The sequence below is a fragment of the Gobius niger genome (assembly GCF_951799975.1).
Source record: "Gobius niger genome assembly, chromosome: 1".
NCBI classification, from domain to species: domain Eukaryota; kingdom Metazoa; phylum Chordata; class Actinopteri; order Gobiiformes; family Gobiidae; genus Gobius; species Gobius niger.
The window spans coordinates 58,930,738-58,957,821 of NC_136852.1; the positions used below are offsets into that span (position 1 = coordinate 58,930,738).

Below are 27,084 nucleotides of genomic sequence, written 5' to 3' on the forward strand. Positions count from 1 at the left end.
GGGCGAGAGTTTACGGCAACAGCTAGCCTGCATTAAAAACAGTCAGACCCACTCCACAGTGCAGTTATATTTCAAGAATTACTCTATCAACACAGACATTTATATTGGTAGTCTGGTGTTATAAGTGATTTTCCTCAGGTGGGAGTGGGTCAGACTGTTTTTTAAAGTAGGCTAGCTGTTACCGTAGAAATGCGCTAGCCAAGCACTAGCCTAGCGCCACTAAACTCTTCAAATATAAGGACTGCATGAATTTAAAAAAATATATATATCTCCAGAAATCAACAACACTCTGGATAACAAGGAAAGGAGGCCCTATGTCAAAAATCCTGAAATATCCCTTTAATGAATAACTGGCACTGCACACTTTACATAGAGAGTAGCCAGTGTATGGATGAGAAGGCCACGGACAACATAAGCAAATCAATCAGTGTGTTGTGTTTTGCTGTACATTTGATTTCTGACAAGTGACAACATCCAAGCATTATTTGTATTTGGACTGGGGGGTTCAATAAAGTTATTATTTAACTCTTGCGGGCTGCGGTGAGTTCTTTGATTTAGCACTGCGGGAGAGGATGACTTAGAGCTGACAAGGAGAATCTGCCGGGGGTGGAATGGTAGGCACACAGTTCATAACTCAGCTGCCGAATGTGTAGTTAGTCAATCACTTGATCTGTAATCACAAATGCTGCCAGAAATTACATGACTGATGAGCTGTAATAAAAGCACTTACTTTTCCTGCTCTGTCTCTTAAGTGTTATTGGCAGACCCCTCTCTCCCAAGAGGCTGTGGCTGTGAAACGAAATCCCGATATAAACTGCCTCATTGGTCCTTGCCTCACGCTCTCTTCCGTGCGGGGCGAGTGTGTCTGTGTGAACGTGGTAAAGTAGGCTACATTACAATGCAACACAAAGTACTATTTCCACACACTGTCTTCTTTTTTCAGATTGCCTGGCTTCAGGACAAATGATCCTTGCTCTTGTAAAGACAGCCATCCATGTCTTAATCATTTATAATCGCTAACATCTGCTGCAGAGCACAGAAAAGGGAATTCAATATCAGGTTTTAGCACTTGACTTAGGAGGAATAATAGGTAAGAAAAAGGAAATCTACACCAATCAAGCATAACATTATGATCAGCTTCATTATATTTGGTCATGCTGCTGTGTGACAAACTGTTCACTGTCTCTTGGCACCAATGTGGACTTCAGTATGTGCAACTGGGACACGCATCATCTATCTCTGAGTTATTCATGGTTCTTTCCAGACCACTTTTGATATCGACTACTGACCACTGCAGACTGCAAGAACACCCCAAATGTGCTGCATTTTTACAAGCACAGTTTGTCTAGTATTACCAGTTTTGGTTCTTGTAAAGCAGGAGTGTCCAAACCTGTTTCATCGATATATTGAAGGGTATAAAGCGTGGAGGGTCACAGATAGTAGTCAATGCAGGCAAACATTCAACTGGGAGAAAAAATATTAGGGACAGTGAGCGCATCAGTGGGTCCAAAGATGGAGTTGTAGGTGCTCTTCAAAGATCATGTATCAGTAGTAATAGAGCCAACGCGTTTTGGCCAAAACGGCATGTCCCTATGTTAAAATAAAGTGGTGCCTCAGATCCTCTATTTCTGTTCAACTGGCCGCATTTAAATTTAGGTTTATTCCGTTCCCCACACTTTTCAATAGGCTTGGAACCATAATGCAAGCTATGTCTCACTAAAACAGCACGTTTTTGGAGTTTTAATCGTGTGAAAATATTAAAGTTGTAGTGAACAGTATCATCTCTGGTGATGTGTGCCAATTCATCAAGAAACCTGAGCCGCATTTGGCCCCTGGGCCTCACTCTGGGCACCCTGCTCCTAGTACATCACAAGCAATAGTTTCAATAAACTATGTATACCTGATGCCTCATTCCACATATCCAACTTACAAAAAGGTGTTATATAGAACAAATATTCGAGCTGTATGTATACACACTCCAGCTTTGTAAACCCTGATAATCACCTTGAGGTGATCAAATATCTCATGGCCAAATCTTTCTTTTTCCCCCCAAGTGTCCCGCAGCTTACAGCCTTTGGCAGTAGGGTTGCGCGTGACAAGTTTATTGATACGGACCTCTGTAATAATTACACAGCGTCTTGCATGCGCTATTGATCAGGCCTATTGATAAACTCATATTTTACTGCAAAGGTCTGTTGATTTGATGCATTACAGCATAAATCTCTCCCCACAAGCAGCCGAGCTCGAAGCCTCCCTCTGAGTGATTGATGTACCCCTAGATAAACAACGCATAGAACATACACTAAACATGTACTTTAGAAGGGACACTATCTGTTAAATAAATATCTATTCTGATGATATCCCTATGTCACACTCCAATAGGTAGCATAGGTGCATACATTCAGCCCATATGATGTGATGTTTAAGTGATGGTGTTTATGGACCCAATGCTTCATCTTATCGCTCGCCGTATTGACAGCGGGGACTGAATCTGCATGTCGGTAATAGATTCTGATGTGGTTCAAATACCCTGCAGTGAATGGGAAATAGAGATGAATGTGATATAACGTTCTTGTCCTGTATGTGGAGAATAGAGGGAGGGTCTCATGCTCCCTGAACCACTCTTTCATGATGTGAGCCCAATGGCATTGTCATCCTGGAATATGCCCGTGCCATCAGGGAAGAAGAAATCCATTGATGGAAAAACCTGATCATTCAGGATGTTGAGGTAGTTAGATGATCTCATTCTTTGGGTGCATTGTGTTGTTGAACCTAGACCTGATCAACCGCAGCGACCCCAGATCATAACAGTTGGTCAAATCCAGGTGTGAACTTTTTGCTTTTCTTTTTTATCAGGCAGTGTGTTTAATTTTTTCATGCTGCTGACACCATGTGGACATATTTACAGTGTATACAAATAAATGGGGGCAGAACTTGGTGGGGGGAGCTTTGGGGTTGAAATTATAAAGTACTTAAATTATAGAGTTGGAAACATCACAGATATTGTTATTACAAAAAAAAAGTCTGCTCATAATTGTCACCATCTGATTCCGCTGTGGAAACTACATGAATCACACTGCCCATTTCGAACACAGTCTCCACTTTTATACGGCAGCCGTTTGAAATGCTAATGTAATGCTTGTGAAACAGCAACAATAATGCTAGTGTGTTCCCCAGAGCTGCAGGGGAAGAAATCGTGCGCGAGACAAAGGCAGTTTTTAATCTGAGCAGGAAGCATACAGTGGCGATTCGCTGTGACACGGTGATTGATATGAGTGAGCAGTCTATTTACCGAGTCTGACGGGATAGGAGAAAGAGAGTGTTTTCTTCCCATCCGTGCGCTTATCTTCTGCCATAAATCACTGCCAATGGGATGCATAAATGTGGATGAGCAAATGTGGTACAGCCCCGGCTCAGACGGATCTACTTTGACCTTTGAGTTTGGCACTGGTCACTGGTACTAAACGCATACCATGACCTCCCCTGACCTTCTTCTATTCATATTTTATAGCCGAACTGAGCTTGTGGTCACTTGAATTATACGGTTGTTGCATCCAGATCTGCATACACTTGAGCAGTTCATCATTCTTGTAGAGAATTACCTCGCTTTTTGACTTTTTATTTCAATCCATGGACAAAGTATATATCCTGTCTCATCAACAGTACGTCTTTTAATAGCAGGACTTCCATTAGCATGTTCCCGGCGGCACTCCATGATGTCCTATGTCCACCCTAACCTTTGACTTTAGCCAGTGCTTTAAAGGTTCTGCTCTTTGCCCTCTCCCATTTGACCTGTCTGAAGTATACCTTTATAATTGCCCCTGTCGCTATCAAATGCACATATGAGCAGGCGCAGGGGGCACGGGGCCAAAGTCTGTCCTGTAACCTTTTGGCCCCTGGTTCATCCATTCTGCTTATGGCGAGCACCAAAGGCAGCCTCCCCCCCTCGCCCTCAGCCCCATACTGTATTAGTCTGCATGTCTGCATTATTGATGGCGCTTTGGAAATATTTTATTGGTCAGTCATGACCTTTGACAGGGCCAGTGCAAACACTAACCCCCTCAAAGCTCCGAATCGACAGGGATATATAGATATGATCAGCTCGGCTAATAGGACTATGGATTTAGAACGGACCAAGATGTGGTCATTTAGGATTTAGCATTGCAGGGTCAGCATTGCCTTTTTCTTTTACTGCACATATGTCAGCTCAATACACAAAACATATCTAGTTGTAAACAAGTGCAGTCAGTGCAAAAGGACCGAACTTTTGCAACAGTTAAGTTTCACATACTGCTTATCTCTACACTTCATGACTGCTAATTCGATAGAATTATTTTGATAGTTGTATTATTAGTCTATTATTATTACATTTACATTTTTTAAAACATTATTAAATAAGCAATCAGATGTTTCCATTTGCTCTGATATGCAGAAAACGGTGCCATAATAGTGATACTAGCATTTAAATGGGGAGTAAAAAAACGTAGTTTGGTGGAAATTTACAAAATTTGGCAGAAAATTCCATTTGGTTGTTCCGATCAAAAAAGTCAATGAAACCCTTGACATATTTTTAATGGAGTTACCGTATAGATCACCACAACTCTCCCCATTTACTCTAATGGGAAAATGGTATAAATGCACAATTTTACTAAATGACAAAGGCAAATGGAAACATTGTTTTTTCTCATTGCTTCGACTATAAGGTTTCTAAAAGTATATAGTTTTCATACCATCCACGAAAATCCTACAATAGCGGAAATCTAGTGAACCGGACTATATTAATGTTGTTACCATGCAAACAAATGTAAAGGCCAGGATCTGTAGTCTTCTGCATAAATGCCAATGAACCATCATACCCATCAACGAAAATGTATTTATTTCAAAGAGAAAGAAAAAACAACATGTTGCTTCTTTTCCGTCTCTGTAGTTCTGACAGGTCTCTTCATCGGAGGACGTGTCGCTGGCACTGAAGCAGCCACAATTAAGATAAGCCTAACCACAGCTGGACAATTACCTGCCAGCTAACCTTTTCTGGAGCCACTTAAGAACGTAAGGACCCCTGAGGATGGATGCCAGCACTTGAGCGGCCCAGTGAGAGGGGCTGAGGAAGTGGAGAGAGCACACAGGAGTGAGAGTGCTCCACCGAATGGGACCAAAAATGATCGAAAAAAGGAGAAAAAGACAGTATCATGGTGAGATTACCTAATCCTCCGTCTGAGAGCTGTATTTGAAGGACCTGGTGGTGTCAGACATGCGAGGGCTTTGTGAAGGTTTACCCAGGAGAGGTGAGCTTAGAGGGGGATTGAGTGGAATACCGTCGGACCAGGTGTCTGTCCCCAAGCACTAAAACTCAGCATATAGCTTTGTAAATAATGTTCAATTCATGGGAGAAATGTGATGAGCAGCTTTAAGCATAAGCATATTTCATGCAAGTAATATTGCTAAATATGACACATGTTTTCAATCCAGCACTAGTCATTGAGACACAGGTTGTAAAATGACGGACTTGTAGTTGTAAAAGAAACAGTATTATAACAATGTCTCGACGTATTTGATAGTTGCTGCCAATCTCATGTACAAAATATGCCTTTTTTATGTCAAAATCAGTAAATATGTTCATGGTTTCCATAATTTAAAAGGTTTGCATGAGTTTCTGTCATACGTATATCTGCCAACTCAGACATGAAGAAGCCGGGCTGCAGATTTAGCAGAATTTGTGTCAAAACTTGCTTAAATATTTAGTTACCTCTTGCTTGGTATGACTGCTGTTAAGGATGATAAAGTCTTCTCTGCTGTGCAACAGGCTAAGTTTCAGCACTATATGATATCAGATCCCAAACCCTGCAGGGCAGCCGCAGCAAATCAACAATGGATTAATGGATGTGGTTGTGCTCATAAATCTTTCCGGTAATGGAAAGTGTTCTAGGACGGTCATTCTGTAGTGTGTGCTTAATGTTACAGGCAGTTTTGGTTTCTCATCTTTCAAAGCCGTGACAGGGTAGTAAAGATGTTGCAGCATCTTGTGTCTCTGTTAAATCAGCCAATGTCAGGAATGTTGGATTGTCATTCTCAATGCGGAGCACTGCGCGCTGATTTGTTCCCAAACATTTCTGCTGAAATAGCCACCTATGCGCGGTGTTCGAGCGCAAAGCAGAAAAGATGTGCTCAAAAGACATCCGCTTATTCGGTGATGTCAATACGGCACACAACACTGAGGCCTCATCATAGATCACAATGCTTAACAGTTAGCTATTCCTGCAGGTGAGTAGGAATCGCCTGTAACTGCATCCATTACAGAGGAGAATGGTCCAACTCCCACAGCCCCCGCCAGACAGTGCTGTCATTACCTATCCATTGTGAAGCCTGAGAGGGAGCTGTAACTACACCAGACTTATGGCTTTGTCAGAGCAACTAGAAGGTCTCGTATGGCTCAGCTCTGGATAAGGAGGGATACTGCTAAATAACGGGCCAGATAGACTGATACAGATGTGAGTCCAAGATGAATTGAATCGCACGACACAACCCCCTTGATATGCTTTCGAGCAGAGTACTGGCACATCGGGGTATAGTCGGGAGAGGGGGGGGCATTATGTGGTGCTATTTTTACAAGAAACGGGTTGATTTGTCTTAGACCATTACCGTCTATTACAGCTGCAAGTCTTGGGGAAAAGGTGGGAAGCGGCAGACGCTGGCATTCTGCCTAAAGAGAAATCAATGAAACAAATTAATCCTTCGCAGGCTGCGGTGACACAGTAATCCATCATTCAGGGGGTGCTTTTACACACTGAATCAGGAAGCAAGGCAGGGAAGGGGAAGGGAGGAGGCGGGAGAGCGGTCGGGGGTGGTGGTGGTGGGGGGGTGCTGGAGGAGGGAGACCGGGGCCTTGGGGGGACAGGGGTACACATCGTGGTGTAACACTGGGGTGGTGGTGGTGGTGGTGGGTGGTAGCGTGGAATCCGCCGCTTGGAGCACTTCCTATATGTGCTCCAAAGAACTATATAAGATTTTGTAATAGCGAAGCTGTATCACACACATGACATTGATGCTACAGCGAGTGAGCGTCTCACAGGTGTCCCGCTTTAACCCTGCACCGGGGGGAAAGACAGACGGATGGAACCAATGACGTCCTTTTATAACATAAAAGGAAAAAAATACATATTGAAGTTTACCAAGTGAATGATAAAGGATTATTCTCTCCCACTTTAACCCATCTTTCAATGCAGCTGTGGGAACCTGCATGATAATAAATGTTAATGTTAGTTAAATGTTTACTGCCACATTGTTTTTAACAGAGTTTGTTTTTATATAGTGTCATGAGCAACAAATAATAGAATAATAGAATCCCGGCTTCTGGCAGACTGTTGTTGTTCTTGAGCAAGACACTTCCCCCACCTTGCCTGTGTGAATTAGTAAGTTAGTGGATGGTGTTAGTTAAGGGGTCAATGGTGCAGATTAGCGTCCTTATTCTTCATTTTAATATCATCGTCATTATTATTATTAGAAGTACCAGTGGTAATTCAGAATCTGTAAACAGCTCATTTCCCACAAATGTCAACAGTTTCTTAACAATGGCTCGATGCTACTTTTAAGCATTTTCAAATACATTTTTAAAACACGTAATACTTGAAATGAAATGTACCAATTTGGGTTAGAGGAAAACAAATTGAACAGAACAATGCAGTAAATGATTGTCTATGTTCCAAATCAACCACATTCATATCAGGATCTTTATTATTAGTAGTAGATGTACACATTTGTATGAAGATCAAATCACCTGCAGCCCAGCACTTTTGTTTCCATTATCATCTGGAAAACCAGGTGTCATAACAGTGCTTTATTATAACAAGCAGAGAACGTCACTCTGATTCGCTGTGATGATGTTTTTGTACACAACCAATTAGCACCGAGCCTGTGCCGCTGAGTCACGTGACCGGATGTCCTTTGAGGAAGTCAGTCGAGTCCGGGCCAGGATCCATGAGAGGCAGTTATCTCCTCGGATGATTCGAAAATAATATGAGCCTCCACAAAGATCGCCTGCGCTTCTGAGAGTAAAGATGACACGGTCACACATTTGTTTTATTCATTTTTATTGAGGTTTTTCCTGTATCACAGCAGTGTTTCATTCTATTCAAGGGGTAATTGGTCATTGTTTGGTCTAGGACAGTCATCTGAAGGGTAATCCATTAACCTTTACAATTTTCAGACCAAAAATTAAATACAAAAAGGGGAAAAAAGAGGGAAAAGAAGTAAAGCTATAATTCGGCTGCTATACTTACTTTGATCCATTTCTCCTGGGATAAGACCAGTAGTTCTTCTCTCTAAAACAGATAAGATTGCATAAATGGTAAAAAAAAGAAGAAAAAAAAGATCAATAAGATAAAAGACAAATAAATCCGTGTATAGAATAGAAGAGGGCAGCTGTAGAGAGGAAGGGTGAAAGGAGCTCTCTTGTGGTCAGACACAGCCAAGTGAAGGAGGAGGGAGAGTGGGGGCGGGGGGTTGGAGATGGAAAAAGTGGGGATATTGCAGCCGAGCGGATGGTGTGAGGGAGGCAGAGTGAGAAATGTTGCCGGAAATGCTGGAGCCAGTAGCGTGTGTAACAAACCACACGGCAACATTTCTCATCCTTGACATCACTGACAAGCTCTCCAAACACACACAGTGTGCGCGCAAAGTGCCGCCTTGTAATACCCAGTATCCACTGTTCAACATGCTTTCACTATTACATCAACTATTTGCCTCAGCTCAACAGGAAGGGTTTGAGAATAATGTATGTTTTACAATAGTTGAAACGGAACTTTCGTTGACTGTGCCATACAGTGAAGTGAAAAGATTTCCCGGAGTGAGTTTTGGTCCAGGTACAGGTAACATGAGAGCGAGAGAGAGAGAGAGAGAGAGGGAGAGAGAGAGAGACAGAGACAGAGACAGAGACAGAGAGGGAGAGAGAGACAGAGACAGAGAGAGAGATTTAGCTGCAACACACACTCACACACACACTTTTTGACACTAACCCATCTTTTGCTGTACCTTACATTGGCATAGTGGTGTAATTGTAGTGTTTATTGTTTATTAATGGAAAGCCCCTTGAGATGCAGCATCTCATTTTCGAGGGGGTTGCAGGTTCAAGTCCGGTAAATTTCTCTAAAGACATTGTTACGTAAATGTAATGTTCTAACCCATCCTGCAATTTATCCCAACAAATATCAAATATAACAAATATCTACATTGTCATGGCTGGAGAGTGATCATTTTATTTCATGCAAATACAAACCTATTTTGCTCATCACTTTTCAGAGCACCATCGGATCTCACAGCATCTTGTTTTCTGCAAGAGGTTCAAACAAAAATTCAGTTTAGAGACATCCATGAGAAAGTGAGTCTTTCGCGCCGTAGTCAAGTATGTCGTCAATACTAAAGTGTTTCATTTCAAATAGTGTAATGAGACTGGTATTGGCAATTGGCACTGAGGCACTTTTTTCCTTTTTTTTAAGTTTACACCTTTATCAGTCTTTGGCAGGAGACATCAAACAGGTGCTATGCATAATTTATGTTAAGAGTTCTGCATTGATAAGGTCACAATCTGCCAGGTCTGGACACTCAAGGCCGCCATCCCACATTCACTGACCACTACAGACTGCTCTCACACTAACTAAGACAAACACGATATTATTTCATGAACTCTGTCTTATAAGTACTCTATACCAGGCGCACTTGAATACATACTTGCAAAGGCATTATGATTTATTCAAAATAAACAGACTAATTAGGTAAAATAGAAGGTGTGAGCATTCACACATTTAACTATGATACAATTAGCTCCTGGTGTATTGGTTTGAGCAAATGAAAATAATAGGCCCTATTTCAAGTTCACTTTCACTGGCAGACCTGCTGTTAAGAACGTAAATGACAGAAACTGTAAAGCACACGGCGATGGGACAGCATGTAAGCTACGACAATCTTCATTTTACAGTGGATGTAATGTAAAAGTAACAATTATAACATCTTTATTCAAATTGTATAAACATGTTCAAGAATAAACTTTATTTTACCCATGACTTTTTTTTTCAATAACCCCCTCTCCCGCAAATATCACACTCTTTCCTGAACTTTCTCCTATTGCTCGTCTCTCCTTAAAGTCATCACAATATTCCATTAATATTTATATCTGAGGCTAATCTTACCCTTTTGTGGCAAAACTATATTTCTGCTGTGTGTTGTCATGTAATGTGTGGATGGGCTGAAAAGTAATCTGCGGTCAGAATTCCTAAAGCTCTCTTATCCTTGTTGAATTTCTCAAGAATTCCACCTTTGCCCCCTGGTTTTCCTGAAATAAATTACTTTGAGGATGAGGAACTTTCACGCACAGCCTCACATTTGTGGCTGTATAAGTATATTCTAGATGTGGACAAACAGTTCTCTGGCTATAAGCGTTTCACTTCAATCCTTTTAGACTTTAATAATGAAAAAAAAATAATGATGAGTAATATAGAAACAGAAATAAATATGTCTCGGTCATAATTGTTATATTTGTTTTTCGAGCCATCCAAAGTTAGCACGGTCAGTTCCCATCTAATGGTTAAGTGATGATACTTGAAAGAAAAGCTCAAACTTGAGTTTAATTGGTGAAGTCATTGTTTATTGTCATCAGATATGTCTCAAAAGGCGACATAATGCCCTGACAGAGATTTTCATTTATCAGCTTGAAAATGAAGGACGTAATCCTCCAGAGAGTTTTGGCTGTTTTAAAAGTAATGATAATCATTCTGAAACAATAATATCTGCGAGCGCATTTACACTGGAGGGCAGTGAGATTTTACTTATTAAGCCTCAGTTAGGGTCCATATTATAAAGAGCACTTGTTTAGAAGATAAAGGCCGTTGTGTCCGAGACGTGTGCTTTAAAACAAAGCCACGCACACTAGCCCAACAAACCCTTACTTAGACTTTCCTGATAAATGCACATATTTCAAATGGAAAAAAGAATACACCCAGGACGTGTTTTACGCAAATATTTCCCATTAGGAACGATTAGATTATCTATTATTAAAAGTTGCTGGTCCGTGGAGGGAGGGAAAAGTCGGCGGATATAAAAGCGATTTCAAGTGACCTTCTTGTCCCTTTCACACTATTCTGACCCCTCCAGAATAATTGGGGGATCAGATCTGCTCAAAAAGTGGGAAACGGTGCCCCCTCCCACTCTCTACGCACCTCTCTCAAAGCTCAACCATTCCAAACAGTAACCTCGGACTTAAAAAAAAAAAAAAAAAACAGCTACGTCCAACAGGCAATAATTAATGTCACGTTAGGCTTATTGGATAGGCTGCGTATTCAAAAAGTGGACAAATGTACTGATATAGGCTAAATCGAAAGTATCCACACGCTCCTTTTAGGCAACAACTAGTTTACCTTTAATTTCAATACAAGCAGTTGAGAATCAGAGTAATTGGCCTAAACGGGCTATTTTGTGCGGACTATTACTGTGGGCATACACAACTCTCCGACAAAATTTGGATTCTGTGGACAGTTTATCACTGCATGTGGGGAAAAAGCGGGAAAATCCTCTCAAAGAGTCGGATCTGGGTTATTAATGACAATAACTCCTCTTGGTTCACGTGGCAACTTTGCGCAATTGTGCTCATTTTGGATTGCAATTAATACCTGAGATCAATACAGTTTATTGACACGATGCATTATTTTTTTTGTTTTGTTAAATTCACAGGTGGCAAATATGAACTTTTCTCCCCACTGGTGTAGTGTCAACCTTAATGTGATTACTTCTGATGAATATTAGAAATTGTTTGCAATGCTGGTTAAATTGCATATCGAGGCTATATATGCTCCGAACGCCTTTTCTGCCGCTGTTTTATTGGAGGGGGGGCCTTGCACTTATGACCTCTCTGTTTTCCCAAATGAGTGTGCTTCTATCTTTGAGTTGGGAAAGTTTCTCGTTTCATTATTTCTGAGCCACAGACGACGACAATAATCACTCACGTTTTTTGTTTTTGCACAACATCTCTCTAAACCAAATGGACATTATTATGCCCGCAAATGGGACAGATCTTTGTTGGGAGTAAACTAAATCTTCATATCTTAAAAAAAAAAACTAGCCATTGGGGGTTATTAATGCATGAATTACGTTATTACCTGGAAGCCCTATAGCACAGGCTGGAGCTAGTCGGGTCTTATTTAACACTTCAGCTAAAGCAGTTACGCGCGTATTACTTGTATTGAACGGAACGGGGGGGTGAATATACAGCGACCCTGTTCAGGTCCTTGATGAATCGAGTGACGCTATCATGTAAACAAACTGACTCGTATTGAGCTTTCCGTGGCATTAAACACCCGGTGTAGGTGACGAGCAAAAGCGAACGACACCGCGCCCCGTATAACCACATGAAAAAAACCCTGAAGAAAACACTGACTAATAAACAAAGATACACGCGAGCGAAAGATGCGCACACCGAAGTTGTATTACAAGGTCTAAGTTCGGTCAACGCGGTCATGTCACACGGGGGGGTTTTCGGTCATGCGTGCGTAAAAGGCGTGCGTAAAAGGGGACAGTTAAAAAATCGTACTCGCCTTCAACTTTGGGTGTTCTCCGGGGGCAAAACCGCGTCTTCTCCGCAGCTCAGCGTCAGCATTCTCCGATGCTTCCACTCTTTTTGATGTCCTGCTGTCCGGTTTCTTCTTTTCTCTCGCCGTTCACCAGCTTTCTATTAGAGTCTCTTTACTCTGATCCCATTCGCTGTCCCTCTCACTCTCCTCTTCTCTTCTCCCGCGGAGCTCCCCTTTCCCCCCAATCTGTGAAGTTAAATCTTAATGATTCGCTTACAGCTGAGGAGGGGAGAGAAAAAAAAAGAATCTTTGTCCGATTTAATCTTATTGGTTTCACCTTTTCAAAGAGCTCAAGACATGGTCGTGCAGTTTTTAAGCAAAGTGTCCTAGACAGGGACACGAGGAAGAGCTCTTGTTGAATACTTAAAAACAACCCATCCCTCTCATGCAAAGGGGTATTTGCATATTTACGCTCTATTATATTTATGGATGTCTTTGTGTGAGAAGAAGCTTTGTAAATGGCGATGCGTGTGTCTTGTTAATGTGCAAAATGCATTGGATATGTTTTTTTTTTTTTTTTTTTACTAAAGATGTTAATATTTCTTTATATTGCCCCAAACGTGTTCTGAAGTTCTAACCTCGTGCAGCTATACAGTTATTGTATTTTATGGGCTCCAATAAACGAGCTGATTATCAAAATTCACGTTTTGACCAACATCAATTGGTCAGTTTCAGAGTTTGAATCGTTAATGCTGGATCCTGCTTCTGCTGGAGCTGCAATTGTGCAGTGTACGCTAGATGGCAGCGCGATCCAGACATTTCAATGTGAGCTGCTTACCCGATGCACAGAACGCCGAGCTCCACACTGCAAATCTCCGGCAACTTTATGCGATTTTTTACATTATTCTCATTATTAGCACTGATTGTCGCGGGTTCTGTTTGCGCCCTGTAGATTATTGGCAATTACTGGATGCAAGAGATGACCGCGCGCTAGAGATAAACTACTCCCCTGGTCAGCTCCATTGTAACGTTAAACTGATCCACATTATCGATGTTTTGCTTTTACACGCGCGTTTTAACTAGAATGTACGTGTGAGTTTGTCCAGAAGTGGTGTGGACGTAACCCTACCGCAGTGCGTAGTTTACGCTAAACAGCAAAACGCGCAAACACGCTCTAATCACGGCGGGTTGGTTTTTTTTAACCAAGAGACCGCGCTAAACACATGGATGAAACTTTGGGGGGTTCTATTCTGTGGGACGAGTCAACGTCTTGCTCTCGTTCCTGTGCGCAGTTGATTTGTCTTGCGTATAAATGTTTTTGTTCTCATTTCGCCTTTAACCCGCGTTTTCTCCTATTCTATCAAAAGCTTCTTCCTCCTTTTGGTGACAATAGACGACCCATACTAATCAGGTTTCAAAGTAAATAGCAGCGCGGGTCGAGCTCAATGTAGATTTCGCCTGTCAGAGCCCCCCAACCTTTCAGTCGAGAATAGCAACACTGTAAAAATAAAATAATTTAATAATTATCACAAAATAAAGCGCGTGTGTCCTTTGTATTACAGTTGGCTATATGGAAAGACTAATATACGCACAACAAAGCCATGTCAACTCCTGATTCAAAGGTTTTTATTTTTTATTTTGGCATTTTATCAGTCTTGACATAGCAGTGTAGCTCTGAGTAGAAAAGATAGAAATATTAAATTCACGTGCGCACCTTGTTATTAAGAAAACAAGATGATCATTCTCGTTTTTTCCTCCCCAGATTACTAATATGACTGTCGAAGATATGAGCAGAGGAGACCCGTGACTTCAGTTTCGTGACATTTTTTGCAGTGTGCGAGCGGAGGGGGGACTCTAACCAATGGAAAGAGAGAGAGGGCTTGGCTATAACCTTAGCCTCCCATTTTCTCTCTCGCGTGCTCCCCCCTCTCCTCCTCTCCTCCTCCTCTATGCAGGGCTCTGGCCAGTCAGTCGCCTTTGATTATCAGTCTCCAGCAGCCCCTCTCTTGGCTCCTTGACATGAGCACCATATAAGGCGCAGCGATCTCCATAGAAACGTGTCAGTTTCAATAGTAGTGTCAAAGTTCACTATATACAGACATTCGCGCAGATCCCCCGTTTCGGAAACATTGCTCTGCTGGTCCTCTCGTTTAAGCGCATTCATTTTTTGGTCTCTCTTCTTCTTGCATATTCTATTAGTTGTTGGTGTTTTTCTTCTTCTTTTTTTGAATCTTTTTCTCTTCGCATTTGCCGGGAGAGGTGAAACTATTCATGGGCACTTCATTCCGCGACGTGGTTTGCCTTCGCAGCCGGGAGAGGTGATGAGGTTTATCTGAGAACATAGATGCGAAAAGCTCCAGTGCTTCAGTTTTCCTCCCCTCCAGTACGGCGAAGACAGGAGTGTTGAGGAGCAAGGGGAAGAAAAGAGAAAGGAATTTATCTCCGCAGCTGCACTTCTTTGGATCGCGTCTTTCCAGCGGAAAAGGTTTTCTACTCGTCCCTGCGTCCATGTGAATTGCTCCTCTTTTCTTTGTGGCTGTTTTATAACAAACTGCATTTGACTCGTTTGGACTCGGGTTTTCCTACAAAATTAGAGATTCCTGAATGGCTGGCTGCAATTTACCTTGGAACTGGCCTCCCGATACTTGCGTATCCTCATCGGGTGCCTCTTCCATCGTCCCGCGATTCTGAATGTATTGATCGCATTGTACTCCATCGTATCCCATGAGTCTGCGTGCACCGATTTGACTTTGCACTGTCCTGTCTTTTGAGATCGTCCGTTTTTCTCCCAACCGCTTCACAATAACCAGCGACCATTTCGCTTTATAGCACTTTCCGTGGCCGAGATATGGCAATGGTAGTTAGCGTGTGGCGAGATCCGCAGGAAGACGTGGCCGGAGGACCTCCGAACGGCCCCAACCCAGTAGCGCAGCCGGCAAGAGAGCAGCAGCAGGCGGCGTCGGCGGCACCACACACTCCGCAGACCCCCAGTCAGCCGGGACCCCCGTCTACACCAGGGACCGCCGGGGACAAGGGAAGTCAAAATTCCGGACAGAGTCAGCAGCATATTGAATGTGTGGTTTGTGGAGACAAATCAAGCGGCAAGCACTATGGTCAGTTCACCTGCGAAGGATGCAAAAGTTTCTTCAAGAGGAGTGTACGGAGGAACTTAACATACTCATGTCGTGCCAATAGGAACTGTCCCATTGACCAGCACCACCGAAATCAGTGCCAATACTGTCGACTGAAGAAGTGTTTAAAAGTGGGAATGCGGCGGGAAGGTGAATATATAAATTGTATTTTACCATTTTGGTTTTGATTACGCATCAGGCGTAAAGGGGTGTTATTGTACACTCATTTCAAATAGACCACTTTAAGCCTGGTTACACAGTTGTTTCCATGCCCATTTTACATGGATGTGTGCGTAGATGGTGCCTGCATTAGAAATTGGGTAATAGGCCAGTTTAGCCACAGTAGCTACAGTAAGCCTTTGAATGTAGCTCGTCTCTTCAAAGCGCCCAATATTATGTCAGAAGACTATTTTGTTACTTTTTGTAACCCTGATTAAGTAAACCGTTCAGCAGGCCTGCAGTTAGTCACTATCTTCTGCGTTAAAGGAGACGGTATTGTCAGTGGCTCGTCTCGTCAAACGGCTGCCCAGGCTAAATCTATGTACACGAGTACACCCAAATGTTTTCATTTGTCTCTGTCCAGTGTCGTTTTAGTACCGTTTCTGATCATACAATCAACATAAAGCAAATCCACGTCTGAGACTCAAAGACTAATGAGTTTACCACATCACTCCAAACTTGACCATGTCTCCCTCATTTTGCATTCACCTTAGGCCGTAAAACTCCTATTATAGGCCTATGTACTATGTAGCTGCATGTTTTATAATTTAGATAAACTTCACCAAATTTATCTCTGAAGTTTACACCAGCCACACACCTTCACAACCATCCCATCAATATTTTACTGTTTACATTAAATGGCTGGCGCATTACTAAAATTTACATATGGTTCTTATCATCTGGGTAAATTGTGTCCATGTCATTTGGTTAATTTGAAATTATTGATATCATTTATAATTTTTGCTAAGACAATGTTCTCACCATTGTGTCAACAAACAACCACTTGAATATTCCCTTAATTGAAACGACATAAGCAGGGATGTGTGTAATGGACGCATAAAATGATCATATTTTCTATTTTTATATTATTACCTGTGTGAGTTTACCATTAACATTTCACTTAGAGACGTTTGTCTGAAGAAAAAACAAATAATAAACAAAGCAGCGAGGAGCAGATTTGGCATTTATATATATATTTAATCTCTGATTCAAAAGCCCTTCAACAGACATTACATTTTCCACATGTTTTTTATGGTGAGACAAATTTCAATTTCAGAGCATGTCTTATAGCCAATGCAGACTCATAGTTTGAATATGTTTTACTCACAGACATTGTTTATCAGTCCTGGATGCACATTTCCTCTTTTTCTCTTTCTTTTTGTCAGCGGTTCAGCGAGGACGAATGCCTCCAACCCAACCGAACCCAGGCCAGTACGCGCTGACCAACGGGGATCCCCTGAATGGCCACTGCTATCTGTCCGGATACATCTCGTTATTGCTGCGAGCAGAGCCTTACCCAACTTCCCGATACGGGAGCCAGTGCATGCAACCCAACAATATCATGGGCATCGAAAACATCTGCGAGCTGGCGGCTCGCTTACTCTTCAGTGCAGTGGAGTGGGCGAGAAACATCCCGTTCTTTCCCGACCTGCAGATCACCGATCAGGTGTCCCTTCTCAGGCTCACGTGGAGCGAGTTGTTTGTGCTTAATGCGGCCCAGTGTTCCATGCCTCTGCATGTTGCCCCTCTGCTCGCCGCAGCGGGCCTCCATGCCTCCCCGATGTCGGCGGACCGCGTCGTGGCGTTCATGGACCACATCCGGATCTTCCAGGAGCAAGTGGAGAAGCTTAAGACACTACACGTAGACTCGGCAGAGTACAGCTGCCTTAAGGCCATCGTACTTTTTACATCAGGTGGGTGTCCATCCAACATGTCCCAAACATATTAGGCCCAGGGATCAAATATGTCCACAGGGCATACAGGCTGATCACTGGACTGTGTGTGTTGTGATGGAATAGCGTTTCTGTCGTCAGCTTGATATAATCCTAAACCATACCACCATAGAATCTCAAATTAGATAAATCAGGTTTTAGACTCGGTCTTCAACTCTCTGCTTTTTAGTATCTTGCACATTCAATATTTTTTGGGTTTATTCACAATTTACACAATGTACATTGAACAGTGGACAGGGTCGTGCGTAAAAGATAAAATGATCTATCTTGGTAATATATTGACAGCTCATGCGGGATGTTGGTACATGGTATAAACACACGTGGTGGGCGGAAAGGAAATAATCTACTGCAGAGAAAAAAAACTTGAAAGTTGAGTGATGTGTTGAATCAGAGGGTGCATTTGCGGTGCATGGATAGCCTAGTTATCGGACTTTTACTTTCAAGCTAAATGCTGCAGCAGTGGCTGAAAACGCAGCTATGACAGTCTTAGTCTGATTGACTTCAGGTCGTAATTTCCTCATTTAGGTGATTCAGACGTGTTATTGGTCCCAGACTGTCATGGAGTCCTGTTGGAAATAATGATTTCTCAAATTTGATATTAAAAAAAAGAAGAAGGGAAAAAAAGAGGATAAAAAGGAGAGTAAAGAACGATTTATTGTAAATATTAGGCTAATCTCAACCTTTTTTCTGCATCATTCATTTTAATTGGAAATTGTACATTGTGTGTTGTGTCTTTTTCACTTTCCTCGAAAGCCACAAATATTCTTACTTTCTTTTATCGTGTATTGCTCATCATTTGAGATTAAAGACAGCACTTTATAATATAAAAACTATCATATATTAATTTATATCAAATAACAGCAATTAAACTAACGATCGAGTGTTTTTATTTATCTAATGCTCAACTTGTGCAACAATTAGCTACCACGACTATATCGTTAAAAACATATATTTTGCTAAGGTATAAAACAGAACTTATTACAATATGACGTCTATTCGCAATCATAACCAATATAAATACACTGTTTGGATTTTTTTTTGGGGATTGACAGAAAATGAAATATTAGCTGTGTTTTTTATGAATTTATTCATTTCTTTTAATGAATAGATAAATACGATCTTGCAAACCGACGTTAGAACACGTGCACGTCAGCAGACCAAGCCTACATCAAATTCCAGATTGCAGACATGTAAAACAATATTCAAGCTAAACACAATTGATAATCGATATTAAACTTGACAGAATAACATGGCATGGCTACACCAGACCCTTTCACACCCTCACTTTATTTCATGTTCACTTTAGAGTCAAATACTTGTCCACATAAGACATTTGGAAAACAGGAACTAAAAAGATAGTGTTATTTTTTTGTTGGTTTGCGGTGCACTGGGGTCGTCGAGTGCACGTTTTTAGACTCGCACTCCTTAAGGTTTTCCCTCAGAGCGCAACTTTTGTGAATTGCTTTTTCCATATCAATTAAATAACATTTCATACGATTTGCACCATTATCGCGATTATTTATTTATTTGTCTAGTCTTTGGGATCGCACTGAACCCCACACGTTACGCACTCAGCGTTTATCCAGACAGATTTGCATAACCAACACGAAGCCACAACCGGCCTCCCAAAGGTCACCGTAAATCACCCCGGGGTCTCCAGCGTTGCTCTCAGGTTCATAAGGTTATTGTGTTCCGTGGAATTGAGTTATTGCTCGGGACAACAACAAAAAAAAAACCCTACTTGAACAAACACTTTGCTGTTTTATGTTGTTTGCTGAGTGTAACTGTTATGCCATGATCTTTTCTAACCGTGTGTGGATAGGTACCACATGTAGGGCACGTTCCTCTGCATATATAGGCTAATATTCCTGTTTACATTGAGCGTAATTTGCGAGTTGTATTCAATGTCCTGAGCTGGCTGCACGGGGCACCATGCTTCCACTTGCTTGTCTTCGCCCTGGTGGCTGCTTTTTCCCTGTGATTTCTGCAGGATTATATTGACGCACGCTTGTCTATAAACGCGAGTGGCCCCCGCGTTCTGCCATAGTGTCTTACACTCCGACAAAAACAGGCCAACAGTGCTCTATGGAGAGAAGACCGAGTAAATGACTTAACAGCTTACTGCAGACTAATTAGGTCACATTACAGCCAGTGTAATTTCAAATTCATCCGCCCAGTTTATGTTGCCTTTTGTGTAAATCCTTGCACGTGAGATCTTTTTTCTTTTGTTATTCTTACACCTGTATCCCCCAAAAATGGATGCTTTACCTCTTTGGTGTTACTAGTTATAGCCTATCCAGATTGGCACATGTAACGCTGCCTCTGCGGGGTCGCCTGAGCCCCTTGTTAATTCACATGACAGTAGCACTCGTTCATTATTGTGTAGCATGCTTGACTTTAGCGTCTATTCATCACGCATTACCAATAATCCTTGCACTTTTAACATGATGTGTGTTGCTCGCATGCTGGAACAATGACTCGTATGAAAGTTAAGATGTAAAAATAAATGTGTGACACTTCTGTTGTAAACCTTTCTGTTTGGGCTTTGAGTGTCTAACCACGTTGTTTTTATTGTGTGTCACGCAGACGCTTGCGGCCTGTCAGATGCTGCCCACATTGAAAGTCTACAGGAAAAGTCCCAGTGCGCATTGGAGGAGTACGTAAGGAGCCAGTACCCGAACCAACCTAGCCGATTTGGAAAGCTCCTGTTGCGACTGCCTTCGCTGCGCACTGTCTCATCGTCGGTAATCGAGCAGCTGTTCTTCGTCCGCTTGGTAGGTAAAACTCCTATTGAAACCCTCATCAGGGATATGCTATTATCCGGGAGCAGCTTCAACTGGCCTTACATGTCCATCCAATGATTAAGCGAAGCTGGAAAAAGCAGAGGGAGTCAAACGGACCAAAACACAGCATCCCCCGACCTATGCCCCTCCAAGAACTTCTATAAGACCTTTTGTGATAAACTTAGAAGACATTACTTTTTTGTCTTCTGGGACTGAAACGGAATACGTAATGTACAGAAAATATTGGAACTGGACTTGTGTAAATTCACCTACATCTTCAAGAACAATATTCTTCATTTTGTAAAATACTAGTCTTTATTTTTTTCTTTTTTTTTTTGTAAAAAACGAAAAACATACAAATAAAATGAAAACCATATGCGCAGTAAGAAAAAAGACTAGCGGGAAAACAATGTTTCCAAGCAATTATAAGAATTGTCCTGTGTCTATGTACCTCTCTGTTTTGTATTTTTTCTGGTTCTAAACCAGGCTTTCTGTGATTCTATACTAATAATTTTTGATATAACCTTTTGCTTCTTATAATGAGTGCGATATATGTTGTCTAAGCTATGTTCTCCAAGAATTAAAATTGAAGTGAGAATTTAAAACAGAAAAATAAAGAAATTTAGACAATAAGATTCAGTCTAATCGCAATGACAATATCAATAATATTGATGGTTGAACTTTTCTGTTCCCAATTAATACCATGGACCTGCAGCAGCAGCACACTGACCTCCAGGACATTTTACTGACAAAGGACGGCCAAGAGCGAACAAAGGAGAGACATGAAAATCAAAAGCACTTTTAATATATCATTTCAAATACATTTTTGTTTGTTTTGTCTTGGAAGAAAACACTTTTCATTGTTTCTTGAATTTTATTGATTGTTGCCTTCAATTTGCTTACTTCAAGATGCAGCTTTTTGCAGAAGGGTCGGTTGATGAAGTTGTGTGATGGTAACTGTACTATTAAAATGAAACAGGCAACAAAGTCTCCTTTTCAAGCATTTTACTTAGCGTCATTTTTAACTCAAAGTGGTGACAATGATTATATTTGACGAACAAAAATGTGGAAAACATCGGAATGTGAAATACTCGATGCGGGATAAAGAAGCAGCTAAATGTAACTATACAGTATTTATAAACGCAAAGCATGAAAGACTTTGTGTATATGTGAGCATATTGTATTCTTCTTTAAGATCCCCCTTTCAATCCCAGCCTCACGTGGTTTAATCAAGGTGATTCCGCTCAATCCAAAACATATTTCCTTCTTAACAGAAACACACGTGTATGTGCGCGCGCGCGCGCGCACACACACACACACACAAACACGCGCGCGCGCACACACACATACATACACGCACGCACGCACGCACACACAAACACACACACGCACACACGCACACCCACACACACACACACACACACACACACACACACACACACACACACATGGACACACGTTGATAGTGCTTCACTATTGACGTAGGCGTCATTTGGCAAAAGGTTTAGGCCTGCTGCAAAGCTGCTGTGATATGCGTGATCAATCTGGAAAATGTATTTTACAGCATGTAAACCCGTCGATATGACCACCGAACGTGATGCATTGTGTGGCAATGGGAGTGAGAGAGGAGGGGTGTAAGAGGAGACAGCATCAGAAAGAGACGCGGCCTTGGTTTTACATTCACAATGTCATGAGCGTACATCGATAAGTCCTGTGTATGGTTCACTCGTAGTCGTTGCCCTTGGAGTGCACATTCCGTGCGCGTGACACATAGGACAAACGGACCTGGAACCTCCTTTTTGTCACTAAGTACACCTGCATTGATCTCAAGATGACGCGTGATGTAGAGAGTCGTACTGTGGACAATTATTACCATTCCCTTCATCACCTCAGCCATTCCTCTGTCTTTTCCCTGTTGGTGTGCCACAGCTCCATCCTCAAGTGCAGTGACTAGACAGAGCCCTGTTACACGCAGCCACGTCTGCATTTAATATCCCCATATTTGTTATCTAGCTTATAGGATGGGGGATGGGTGTTTGCACCCCGTGGCTTTATTTGTCAGTATTGCATGTCTCGTCCATAGTCGTTAATATGAGACTATTAATTACTTGGCTCCTTTGCTGTAGGTTGTTTTTTTTCACTTGTCCTCATATGCTCTTGTGTGATTTTATATCTCGTTGTTCTCTTAACATTTCCCGTCAAAACAGTGTTTTAGGCCGGGCCGTGCAGCCTCACGCTGTCACGTTATGGCCAACACCAGTTTAAGCACATACTTCACAGTAATGCTTGTGTCGCTTTCATTTTTAAATTTATATAGGCATTTTTTCCTCTAGCACTGTACAGGTCACGAGTAAGTCTCACTATAATGAACTAGTCGCGCACCTGATATACCTGCCTGACACGAGAGAGCAATGGTAATAATACAAGACACAACCAGGCTCCGATTACGCGTGTGGGGAGATAGGCCTAGATTTAGAATAATCTAAAATACCATAAAAGTAGAACTTGTATTCCCTACATATTCTTTTGTTGGCTAAATAGCAGCAAATCAAAAATAATGACATGTGTTCCTAATTAGCGTTTGCACCAACAACAAAACTAGGGTTTCCATTTGTAACAGAATCAAAAATGAGCATATTATGAAACGCTCTGAAAATGTGGTATTCCGCCACATTTTAAGCAATGGCAACACAATGCCTTTATCTAATGACACGTAGGGAAAAAAGTTTTTAGAAATGACCTGTCCTGTCCGAAATGTGGAGGGTGAAGGAAATGGATTTGTGGCACGCTGTAGGCCTCATTTGTGCCTCTGTAATTTCGGAAACTCCGGTTACCCAAAGTGTTACTGTGAAATGAGTTAAATAACCATTTACCTTTGTCTGTTTTCATTCATCAAACCACAAGTGGAGGACTCCTAACACGAGGGCTATTTGTTTGCTTTACACAAGCAGCTGGGTGCGATTTCACGTTTGAGATATCTGTCTGAAAGCAAAGCATTTATTATCCCATGTTGTCAGGAAACCGATTTCTCAAAAAAAAAAAAAAAAAAAGTCGGAGCAAGTCGTGTTTTATATGCGGGAATGGATGTGTCCTACCGGCGTTACACGTCACTTCATTTCACTTATAGGAGCTTGCTTTCTCCTCCGACACATTTGACAAATACTGCTGTTTGAGACAATAACCATTTTCAAATAGGGGGGGTGGGGTGGGGGGGCTTTGAAGAATGACGCAGTTTATTTCTTATACTGTCTCATATTGTGGGTATAAACGAATGCTACAAGTGCTTGCACTGCCTTAATGCGTGTTGCGTAAAATAGTGTGAACAGTAATGACAGTGCTCGCGATTGACTTCTTATTTGAAATGCCATTAAGGAGAGACACGTTACAGTGTTCTGTCCTCAGTCTAAAGCCAAAGGATCAACCGAACATACGGCTGCGGGTGCACGTTATTCATGATAATTACGCATACGCATGTGGTTGGCTTTTATGTGGATACGTCTGTACGCTCTTCCTCTGTCGTGCGTAAAGCGCGTAAACGCCACGGTAATGCGCGCGCGCAGAAAGAGGAGAGATTGTGGGAAAAGCCCAGATCGCTGTGTAAGCGGATCCCTTTGTGTTGATTTAGGAAGACGTTTGCTGTATATAACGTTCAAGGCTGATAATATCATTGCCTGGCCAGATAAATAAAGCATTGGCCAAAAGCATTGGGTCAGCTATCGATCCGCTTTCTGCCTGAGCGAGGAGGGAATGGGGTGGGGTGGGGTGGGGGGGCTGAGAAAGAAGGAGAGAGTGCAGAGAGAAAGGCAGGGAGACCTCACTCATTAGCATTCCACAGCCATGGACTAAACGCTGACAACTAACAGAGATATCCAGCTACCACACCACTGCGTTTCAGCCCTTTGTCTTCATAGCCCCTGGCCCTTCATTTTATTTCTAACGGACACACATCTCTCCTTATTCTGCTGCGTCTTTGTCGTTACAGTGGTCTATTTGCCCATGCGTTTTAGACAAAACCAATTAGTAGAATTTGTGCAAACAAAAAGAGAGAGAGAGAAATTGTATGAACAAAAATGAGAGTAAGTGATGTTAACAAAACGGTTTCATTGATCGCTTTAAAAATATCAGTGAGTCTATTAATCAGTTTGGATGTCATTGTGTACATTTTGTATACAATGCCTTGATCTGTCTTGATTTGAAAATCAAATGGTTGAAAAAGAAGAGGGGGAAACATGATATTTAGACTCGAGAAGATTAACGATAATTTAGCTGTCTTTTTCAAGAGTGTATGTCTTAATTAATATCGGTTGAAGCTGTGACAGCTGTTCATCTGATAGTAACTTCTTTCCAAGTTTTTCTCCCCTCCCACCCCGGGCCCCCCGGTCTCTGTCTTGCTTTGTTGTTTTTAAAATATGCATGTCTCTCCGGAATGCCAGTCACGGGTCCAAACTTTGTGTGTCCCAACCTCCCACATGATGAAATGATCCTTTTAAAGCGGACTCAATATGTCTCAATCTGCACTCCTCTTCCCTCCTCTAAAGCTCCACACAGACATGCACCACATTCATTAAAAGAGACTTTTTCAAGGAACCAGTAAAGAAGTGCTTGGATCAAGTCAAACTCTCTCGCGGATGGATGGATGAAGACACGCAACAGGAAAAAGAGGAAAGTAAGACAAGCTTTCCCTTTCTGGCCGTTCTGTGTGCGTGTGCGTGTACTTTTGCATGCTGTTGTTCCTGTGTGTTCCCAAAAGTGAATCGGGTAGAACCAAGTAAAGAGAGCGAGACGCAGAGACGTGTGAGGGAAAGGGGAGGAGGGTAACACGTAAAAAGCGAAAGAGGACGGACAGACATGTGTTCCCGTGTGTTTGTGTGTCATCAGCAATAAATTTTTCAACACGTGGTTGTGACTATGTTCAGTTTTTGCAGGTTATTGTATTGCGCGCTGTATCTAGCAGCAAAGCACCCGGATGTTTAGAAGGGTAATGCTGAGTTTTACAGAGGAGAGTCGTAAATCGAAGGAACTTCTAATTCCGTCTGTCAGTTGTGTGAAAATGGGCATAGAATGAAATGTTGAGTGGTTAAGTGATGCCAATAACCCTGACAAAGCGGCACATCATGTGTTTTTTTTTTTTACTTTTTCTTATTTGATGTTTAAAACGAAAATCTGTGAAAGTGTATGTTGCCAAATAGTGGTCAAACATTCTCTAAAAAATATTTAGACCGCATGGGTGCTAGCTTTGTTTGAGTAGGATCGACTAGTATTTCTCAGTTTCAGAAAATAGCCAAGTAGTTAAACAAAAAAACAAAAAACATGTAGGCTATGTGCTGCTGAACGCACAAGAGCATTTATTATTGATGCTCACGCGCAACTCCGCGACTGTTAGTTGTATTCCTTGTAGTAACACCACACAAGTTTGGGTAGCACTTTATGTTACACTCCCTTGATACATTGTACCTGCTGTGTAACAACCTGTATTAACTCATGGGTTACACACACAATGGAATAATATGTATTTGGAGGTAAGACATAAAACACTAATTCTAACCTTAAGCCCTCAGGGTCTTTGTCTTATTACATTATGTACCTCCAAAGTAGTGATACACACTATTTCATTGTGTATGTACAACATAGGCAGACGTTATTAAAGATGGTTACAAAGCAGATCACATTGTAATACATTCAGTTCGGTACAATGTATCAAGGATAGTGTAAAATAAAGTGTAACCCAAGTTGGTAATGCTGGGAGTTTACAGTTGACAAGTCTCTCATAATTACATTTAATAATGCATCGAGTTTTTTGGCTATGTCTTCAGCCTCTTTTGGGTTGTAATTGCATATTGATTGACACGACCTGCTAGGGTTCACATTGACGCCCTCTAGTCTCGTACGCAGGGCTCCCCGTTACTTCTCTGTGCCACCCAACAGACATGTTGATAAATACATGTCCTTTTCCCATCTAAGTCAGTACCATCTATCACATCTGTGCGCTCACGTGCGCACTGCTGCTGCGCGTAAGATGTAGAAAGAGTTCTATATAGCCTACGAAACAAATACGTTAAATGTTGTAGACATAACAAAAAAGTGACTTTAAAACAAACAAAAAATGCTGCTGTATATGTTAATAATATTATCCACTTGATGGCTACAAACCGTGCGTTTTGATGCCAATAAATAGGCTACGTTGAGAGCATTTTTGTGGCATGCCTGGGGCTTGGACCACTCCACAGAAGACCAGTCGCCCTGTGGTTGCAAACTCTTTGTGGCCCCACATACCGCCGCTGTGATTATAGAAGTGCCTCCTCTCCCTTGTTAAAAGCTCTAATCTAGCCTCTGTGTCGCTCCTAAAGCAGGCGCTCCTCGCCGAATGTGTGTGCGTGTGTGCACGCACGGGAGAGGGGGTTGAAAGAAGAAGGGAAAGGACAGAGTGAGGGAGAAGGAGGGGGCAACGGAGTGGTCCTTTCCTTCTTTTGAGTGACACGACCTCTCTCTTCTCTTCAAAGGCCACGCAGAAATAAACGCATCTCATTTGAATGGCGATTTCTTCTTCTCGGCGGTATTTCGCAGCCAACATTTCTGGAATAAGAATGTGTGCGTTTTTTTGCAGTCTAGAATCAAGGAATGGTTCTGGCACAGACTATTCAATATTCCCATCCCTCCATGTACC

The 27,084-nt window shown here is 41.9% G+C and overlaps 1 protein-coding gene and 1 long non-coding RNA gene across 2 annotated transcripts; one reads left to right on the forward strand and one right to left on the reverse strand.

Moving 5' to 3' along the window:
- Nucleotides 1–8,118: 8,118 nt before the first annotated feature.
- Nucleotides 8,119–13,012, reverse strand: LOC306965869. The gene is made up of 3 exons (XR_013793073.1): nucleotides 12,579–13,012; nucleotides 9,272–9,325; nucleotides 8,119–8,318 (listed from the first exon to the last, which is right to left on the reverse strand). It is a non-coding gene; the product is annotated as an uncharacterized lncRNA (long non-coding RNA).
- Nucleotides 13,013–14,364: 1,352 nt separating this feature from the next.
- On the forward strand, nucleotides 14,365–21,407 carry nr2f1a (nuclear receptor subfamily 2, group F, member 1a). The gene is made up of 3 exons (XM_079560432.1): nucleotides 14,365–15,835; nucleotides 17,071–17,598; nucleotides 20,224–21,407. The coding sequence occupies exons 1-3, from the start codon at nucleotides 15,403–15,405 to the stop codon at nucleotides 20,496–20,498; spliced, it is 1,236 nt and encodes a 411-aa protein (XP_079416558.1). The 5' UTR covers nucleotides 14,365–15,402; the 3' UTR covers nucleotides 20,499–21,407.
- Nucleotides 21,408–27,084: the final 5,677 nt, after the last annotated feature.

Bases quoted from the DNA above. Each gene is read 5' to 3' on its own strand.
- nr2f1a (XM_079560432.1), top strand. From the start codon at position 15,403: ATGGCAATGGTAGTTAGCGTGTGGCGAGATCCGCAGGAAGACGTGGCC. The intron at 15,836-17,070 runs GTGAATATATAA...TCTTTTTGTCAG, and splicing joins AGTGGGAATGCGGCGGGAAG to CGGTTCAGCGAGGACGAATG. The intron at 17,599-20,223 runs GTGGGTGTCCAT...TGTGTCACGCAG, and splicing joins CATCGTACTTTTTACATCAG to ACGCTTGCGGCCTGTCAGAT.